The sequence below is a fragment of the Hypomesus transpacificus genome, chromosome 18, assembly GCF_021917145.1.
Source record: "Hypomesus transpacificus isolate Combined female chromosome 18, fHypTra1, whole genome shotgun sequence".
NCBI lineage: Eukaryota > Metazoa > Chordata > Actinopteri > Osmeriformes > Osmeridae > Hypomesus > Hypomesus transpacificus.
This window is the reverse complement of record NC_061077.1, coordinates 3,004,810-3,013,121: the sequence shown is the minus strand read 5'-3', so window position 1 is coordinate 3,013,121 and position 8,312 is coordinate 3,004,810. Positions and strand designations below refer to the sequence as shown.

At 42.2% G+C, this 8,312-nt stretch overlaps 1 protein-coding gene across 2 annotated transcripts; it reads left to right on the top strand.

The window, feature by feature from the left end:
• Positions 1-1,028: 1,028 nt before the first annotated feature.
• On the top strand, positions 1,029-8,035 carry irak1 (interleukin-1 receptor-associated kinase 1). 2 transcript variants are annotated; one of them, XM_047039286.1, is made up of 13 exons: positions 1,029-1,498; positions 1,619-1,786; positions 1,988-2,128; positions 2,294-2,379; positions 2,737-2,975; positions 3,868-3,982; positions 4,276-4,388; positions 4,528-4,735; positions 4,888-4,956; positions 5,070-5,324; positions 6,234-6,654; positions 6,880-6,996; positions 7,393-8,035. In XM_047039286.1, the coding sequence occupies exons 1-13, from the start codon at positions 1,387-1,389 to the stop codon at positions 7,527-7,529; spliced, it is 2,181 nt and encodes a 726-aa protein (XP_046895242.1). In that variant the 5' UTR covers positions 1,029-1,386; the 3' UTR covers positions 7,530-8,035. The 2 variants fall into 2 exon arrangements, with proteins under 2 accessions (XP_046895242.1, XP_046895243.1); XM_047039287.1 differs by having other exon boundaries at positions 1,078-1,100.
• Positions 8,036-8,312: the final 277 nt, after the last annotated feature.

The window sequence follows — 8,312 nt, the reverse complement described above, 5'->3', positions numbered from 1 at the left end:
GTACTTGGTAATGGTGGAGCTTGGGAAGTCAGAGGTGGTAAGTTCGACCCCTGGTCGGAGCGGACAGTGCCTCTGACGGAATTTGCAAGACCACGTCTGTTACACAGCGTCAGCGTCGCCTGCATCCGCCTGCAGCTGACTTGAAGCAGCCAATGGTATTCTCATCTTCAAGGCAGCCAGCTGCTGCTTGAAGTCGAACACACCTATGGACAGACGCAGGGCAAAACCAAAACAGGGGGGAAACTAACTCAATAAGTGTGTACGACTTCATTCATCGTCGTTTGCTTCAAGTCAGCGGCCGGTGCTGCATGAAGTCGAACACACCTAGTGAAATGCAATATATAAAACATTTTCGCTGTATGACAATCCGAATTCCTTTAATATGTACAAATATAATTATAGATATACACACTATGAATATGTGTCAAGGCTTTGACGTTTTCATCAAGTCCCTATTATAACTAGAAAATGTACATTTTCTGAAGAAAATGTGTGTTTGCTTAAAGCAGTTGAAACAGTTTTGTTGGCTTGAAAAGTCATGAAGGTTTAAAAATAGTAATTTAAGTTTTAAAATGGTATTTGCAATAAACAGTGTGAGAGTAGGCCTATGTCAATGGTGTGAAAGTACAGTATGTAGATGAGAAAAAGTGCAAATACTAAATTGAGCATAGTTATATCTCTCATTGTTTTGCATTGTGATATTTTCTTACTGTAGAAAAAGGAGTAAAAAGGGGTATTAAAAGAATATCTTATTTACTTTCCTAAATTTTATAACGTAAAAAGTAGAAAAGATTGAAAGATTGAGAAACAGAAAAAAGTTGGAAGAGTGTTTCTAAGATAAGATATACCTTTAATCGTCCCACAATGGGGAGATTCGGGCATTGCAGCAGCAAAGTGGACAGAAGTATACATACAATTTACAAAGTACGAGATATTAATAAAAAATAAATAAAACCAGATGACCAGATTTGAGTTTGTGAAAAAGAAGACACAACATTTGCTAACTACTTAGGTGACGTAGCTTGCCACTGACGTAGCCTTACCATAGTTTTGTCTAAACAAGGAAATGGAACTTTATTGGGAAACCCGTGCTTTAAATAGTAGGTTTATTAATTCTCCAGTCGACTATTTTGGGGGGTTGAATAGAGACAATGTATTATCTAATTAAGTAGTGTCAGTTTATGTTCTGTAAATGGTGTCAAATGTCAAACAATTAGGTTACAGTTATAATAGGTAGCTATAGCAGGGGCTAGCAATAGTTGCGAGCTGGGTCTGGGAGACACCGAACAAGTCGTGCTGATGTAGGCAGCAGCAGGTTAGCGCGCTGTATAGCCCAACGTAAACGTTGCTTGCTAGCTAGTTGACTGGTTAATATCGAGTCTGAAAATGACGTCCTGGGATATCAGAAAAGAAAACCTTCATAAATTGTCATCATCTGTGATGAGTGATTTTACACGGCTTATGGACACCCTTCCAAACACGGAATGGGTGAGATTCGGTAAGATGCGACAGCATTGCTTGCTAAGAGAAAGAGAATGGCTACTAGTAGCTAACCAATGTCGACACATTCGAGTAGTTTATTCTCTCCAATAATACATTTTATGTACACTAATCACAGCGTCCAGAGTGTTGAGTGACCAGACCGACATGAGGTTAGCGGAGCGAAGAGAAAGGCGGACCGATTGGATCATTGTCCAGTGGGGAATGCGAAACGGAACAGTCGGAGACCTGCTAGACATCCTAGATGAACAGCAACTGTATAGACCCAGAGACATCATCTTGAGCTGTGAGAACAATTCTTGAATAAGTCGACATGCTTGATTTGGTATAGGCTACTAGTAGATTATTCGATTTATATGGATACCGTTGTGGTTGAATAAAACAGGTCAAATGTAGTTCTAAAAGCTTATGAGCATGAACGTGTACGAATATGAGGCTTTTGATTCTATTAAGTTCTCATGTAGTGGGGTTCTTTACTGGACTTTAGGGAGACCGAGTGGACACCAACTACAGCCGCCCTATTTCACTCCCTCTCCACTGCCGAGACCGAATCCTCCTGACTCATTCTCTAGGTTTACACCCCCTCCCAAAATCGTACATGACAGAACTCAACCTATCTCTCAAACAGGTAATCCAGTTACATTTCAATCAATGTAATTACTTCTACTCAGATGTATGAATCTAAACAAAGATCAGTCAAGGAATTTGAGCCAGATAAGCTTCAGAAATTACCTTACCGAAAAAGCTACTCTTCCATCTGTTCTCCACTCAAGTGGCTTTTAATCCTTCACAGGGGACTCCGGACTCAAGGTATTGCCCACACCAGGCCCCCCTCCCTGGGAGTTGAAGTCCGAGAGTTTGCCTGTTGAGCATCCACAGGTAGGCCTACTGTAAAAGTGTCCGAAATGTTATGACAGTTGATTTCTTTATGATGTTCTCTGTTTTTACAGATGATATAGGTGTCATTATAATTTAGCATTTGTTAGCGTTTGTATAGCTACATGGTTTTAACTACACTGGTTGAATTTGGGAACGTATTATTAAAATCACTTAGTAAACAGACAGTCTGTGCTGACAAAAGGGGAAAAAGGGGAAAGACAGAAAGCCCTATAATAAGTACCATTGATTCAAACTGATCAGGAAGTAATGTATCAAGTGTCACAGATTTCAGATTTCAGTCAACTTTTACCAATGGTATTTTGTGCTTAATAATACTGATTGTCTTTAAATCACCAGCCTATGGCCCCTGTCAGCTATGTGCTGTCCAACGCTATGTGTTGGCCATTTGAAGAGGTGCAGCATGGGACAGATAACTTCTCTGTGGCACGTCTGATTGGAGAGGGGGGGTTTGGACATGTGTACCATGCCAGCATGAGGAACACGGACTACGCTGTCAAGAAGCTGAAAGAGGACTCTCCGATGGACTGGAACATTGTGAAGGAGAGCTTCAGAACAGAGGTGGAGAAACTGTCTCGGTGAGTTGACGTTCTCTCTCTCACGCTCATCCTTCCTTGTATCCTGCCAATTTAACCTGCCACCTTTTTCCTTTCACAGTTTCCTCATAACTTTGTTCTGCTTCATGTGTTTTCAATTTCTGTCTTGGTTCTGGGTGTGTTTCTGTGGGCCTGTGTAGGTGAGGACTGAGGGGAGAAGAGCATCTCCCCTCGAGGTTCTCTACCACTACACCCCTGACCTAGAAAAGATTAAGAAGTTTTGGTTTGTGAAGGGCCTCCTGTCTTTTGATGTGGTTTGTCTTCTATCTCTTTCTCTTTTCTAAATGGGGTCAGGGACTAGTTCTGTGCAAGCTATGCCTCTGTTGTTGAGTACTGCTTAAGCACACTGTTTCAGGGTAGCCAGCTGTCATGAACCTGGCTTAAAATATTTTGTCCTTAAAAACATCTGGCTGTGCATGTACAACATCTCCCAACCACCAGCTGATTCCATTGGGCAACCTTACTTTTTCACTCTCTCTTCACTGTCACCATCTAACAATATTTTAATCAAATATATCTATCGTATATGTTTGCTTTGGAAGAATCCATTCAACCTATTTCACCAGTGTTTGTGTTTTTCAATAACATTTAATCATTTTGGCAGACGCTCTTATCCAGAGTGACTTACAGTAAGTACAGGGACATTCTCCCCGAGGCAAATAGGGTGAAGTTCCTTGCCCAAGGATACAACATAATTTTTCACAGACGGGAATCAAACCGGCAACCTTCTGATTAAAAGGTTGCCCGACTTCCTAACCGCTCAGCCATCTGACCCCCTACAGGAGACCTAAATGCCATAGTTGATACCTTCATGGCTGGACTTGACTCTCAGTCTCCTTTCTATGTGGCACTCTCTTTCCCCCTGTCCACCCAGGTACAGACACACAAACATAGTGGAGCTGATGGGTTACAGTATTGGAGGAGGAACATACTGCCTCCTCTACACCTTCATGCCTCACAGATCCCTAGAGGATCAGCTTCAAAACACGGTCAGTCATTCATGCACGCCAACCCCACACTTGAGCTTGTGATTAATTCACCTGCTGACCATTTGATACGTCCTATGTATGAAACATGTCAGAAGAGTGAATAACACCTTTTTTACAACATGAATATTGTATGTATAAGATACCAATCACAAATTTGATTTCCTCCACTATTCTCAGCCAGTTGGACCACTACACATATTTTTTGTTCCTCAAGTTTTGTTCCTGCAGCTTATTTACCAGATTTGTGAAAAAAGTGAGAATTCTAACATTTGCGCCACCTCTCTCTTCCTCAGGGCAGTGCTGCCCTCTCCTGGCCTCAGCGTGTCAGTGTGATGCGGGGCACAGCCAAAGCCATCCAGTTCCTTCACTCCTGCTCTCCTGCTCTCATCCACGGAGACATCAAGAGGTGAACCACAACTTAGTTCTCATTAAAACTTCAGTTACTTAACTTGGTTTCAACGGCTGAACTAACAAAACTCAACTGAATGTCCACTCAGGTGGCTTGTAAACAGAGTTGCAGTTGATATCTTTATTCTTTCCCTCAGCTCTAACATTTTGCTGGGGGAGCACCTGGAGGCCAAGTTGGGGGACTTTGGGCTTGCCCGGTTTTGTTCTGCTCCAGGTAGGTCAGCAGGGAAGACCACCATGGTGGCCCGAACCAAGACCGTGAGGGGCACCCTGGCCTACTTACCGGACGAGTTTATAAAAAGTGGGGAGCTGGGAGTGGGCATAGACATCTACAGCTTCGGAGTGGTGAGAGAACAGTCTAAACGTCCACATGGGTGCACACAACCCCACTACAACAAATGATGTCTGTGTTCTTTCAAAGTAAATGGACTTACCTTCCATATACAAACATTATATGAGTATGCTTAAAATTAAGAGTTGGTGTTGTATTCGCACAGGTTCTGCTCGAGGTTTTGACTGGCCGAAGAGCCCTAGAGTTGGACTGTCAATCAAAAGCAGTCTACTTGGTGACAATTTTATGTTTGTGGATTCCACTTATGTTCTGGAATATTAGGATTAATAAACATTGATGTCAAGTTTTTCTGCAATGTCTAACCAGCTTTATCATGTCAATATACAGAAAGACCTGGTGTTGGAGGCAGAGGATGATGGGTGCTTGACTAAAGGGAAGTCCAGCCTAGATCTGTCACTTCCCCCTGCTGCCACTCGCATCTGGAAGAATCATCTGGACCTAAGACTTAAAGCTGAGTGTGAGCCTAGTGGCACTCCAGGCCCTGGAGCCTGGCCTGCAGGTTTACCCGGGTCCCTGGACCTGGCTGGGCTTGCCTGCTGCTGTCTGGCACCCAGGAAGAAGAGGAGACCCCCTATGAATGAGGTCTGTACTGGGCTGCTGCTAAGAGAGAATACAAGGAGGGGCCCTGAATCATACTGAGAGTATTTTGATACAGAATTAAGATTGCAGGGTGTTACGATGATATTCTGCCGGAGGATGGGCCAAGGAACGCACCACAATGAAAAAGAGTTGACTTTGTTTATTAATCGAGCTGCTCGGATCACACCATCAGTCCACAACAGAGTGATAGGCATGAGTGAGAAACATGTCTCTCAGATAGACATTATATATGAGCTGGACCATACAAATATAGTAACCACCAAAACATGTCCTTAAATGGTAGACATTCCACAACTTAAGGCATAGGAAGAACACCGCACAGGTGGTGCAGCAATCACTCATTGTTTATACTATTTTCTGCATGTTGCTCTGTCCAAAGGTTAAAGTGCACATTCTCCTATCTATATGTGTATTGTCCGAGACCTGCTGCGTGACCTCTTGACCACAGCAAGAGACTCAAGCTTCTCTGTACACAGAAAATCTGCCTATCACAGGGTGTCCTAATTTAAATGATTAATGCAAATGCAGCAGGGGATTCCCCTCATAATAGACTGCATGACTCATGTTGCATGACAGCACGTTGGGACTGTGGAATTCCCCTACTGGTGGAGGGATGTACACTATTTACACAGGCTATTGTAACGTCATACTAACTACATACATAAGGCTTTGTTGCAAGTTGTCTGATGCATAAAATAAAATAAATCTGATATTCCAGGTTGTTTTGTAGGTGCAGATCTATGTCAAATATTTTTGAGGAATAATTTTAAAAAGGGGACCTTTTCTACTGTTCCCGTGAGCCTTCTCAAAGTGCAGAGTTAAATCAAAACAAAAAAACATGTAAATTATACAATGATGTATCTGGCCCTGACGAACTAACTGTTATTATAGGTGTTCCAGAAGCTTAAGGAAGTTCATACCAGTGTGAAGGCCTCTAGCAGCGGAGCTTCCTTCAGTCATCACTTCACTCCACCCACTTCCTGCCCATCAGTACCCAAGCAGCCGATCTCTACGGTGTCATTGCCCGTCTCCACATGGGCATTGACACAAGACATGTCCAAGTTAGGCCCCCTGGAGGACACATACGACTGCCACCCTGCTCCAGCTTCACTTCCACCACCACCACCTCCTCCACACTCTGCCTCTTCTTTCCTGGGGCCGTGTGAGTCGGATGAGAGCCAGGGTTACACCCAGTATAACCCCCTCCAGACCAGCAGCAGCAGTTCCAGGGATGGTGAGGCCAATTGCGGTCAGGGCGGACCCTCTGCATGCTACTCGCCGGCTGGCTCACTATACTCTAACACAGACACAGGTAAATGCATCATCATATAAAAGGGATAATAATAATGCGTATTTTGTACAGGGATTTTAGGACTCTCAAGTACACTTTATAACATGTCACTAACTGAGGTGGACTGTAGAAAAACTGGAGGTTTCAACCTTTCAGGTGGGAGTTGCTCACTGTGAGAAGATACTGGCAATATCATTCCGTCACTTACTTACTTCTGTCTCTATTTCTATCCACTAATCTTACTAGCAATGTACAACAGAGAGGTGGAAATTAACCATTTCAAACAGCGCTTTCTCCACAAGTTGGAACTTCATCACGAGGGCAGAATCGACACTGATGAGCTCCTGTCATCTAATAACCTGTGTAAGCTTGATTCATTTTTTTAATGGTAAAAGAATACAGCCAAGATAATAAAGCTTAATATATGAATACTTTTAAAGGTAATTGGAAAAAGGTATTGATGTATAGTGGGTACAAACGGTGGTCTTTTGATTAATTATACTCATATTGGGGGATTGCATTTCTCTAAATTTGTTCTGAGTATGTCAGTACAACTCAATGCCTACCCGTCAGCCAATCTGACATATCAAATACTCATGTAGAAATTACTTATATTATATATGAAAATATACATTGTTGGTAAATATATAAATTCTTACCAATTACCCACGAATATGCTATTTTGCTACAGCATATCTGTCTAGAAAGGCAGAAATATATAAATATAGAAATGGTCTGGTGATTGATTCTTTCTTGCAGATCTTGATATGGACCAACAACAACGAGGACCTGAGGAGAGTGATGAGCTAGCATACCTCTCTGGAGAGGCTTGTGAGAGTCCTGCTAACACTTCCACCAAGAGGATGGACAAGCAAACTGAACAGAAAACGACATGACACTGCCATTGGTTGTTGCATGTTAAAGTCAAACAGTTAACCACAGCTATCATGATGCTCTAATCACTTATGGAGTAAAGCTTAAGTGGAAACCCTCAATGAGGGCTAGAGATGTACTGCAGGTGTATCCATTTACATTTCGGACTATGGGCAGTTTGGGACGGATATAATTCTGAGGTGAGTTGTTGCTGAAAATGAATTGCCAGTATAGGTACTGAAATATATCATTTCAAATATCGCTGTTCACATATCTAAATTAGTTCTTGCATTGCCAAAAGGGAAATGGTTTCAGGCTTCATTAAGTCTATGTTCTGCTGTTGCTGGTCACTGTAGTTGCATATTCAGATAGTCACCATTAAGTGTTACCATAATGTGAGTGATCATCAAGGCCTATGTCAATGAAATGCATACTGATTGTGTTGAAGCCCGGGATACTTTTTGGTACATTTCTACACTTTTGGACATGTAAAATAAAATATTTTTCAGTGGACCACTGATGAAGGAAATTCGTTTTACTAATTCATTTCTTTGTCTATTCATAGATGTCACAACTGTAAATTGTCATTTTGAGGGCGTCATCCTTTTGCTCTGTTGGTGTTATGGGTGGTATTATCTCACTCAATCACGCAGTTGGTGGTATTGTCATTAATGAACTATTTATTTTTTAAACTGGTTTCCCTTGAGGATGTGTTGGTCCAGTCTAATTTGTATTTCCTCGGGAAAAGACAGGCATCTTCTAATGTGAGGTGCTATGAATGACTGCAAAAAAATGACAACCGCTCA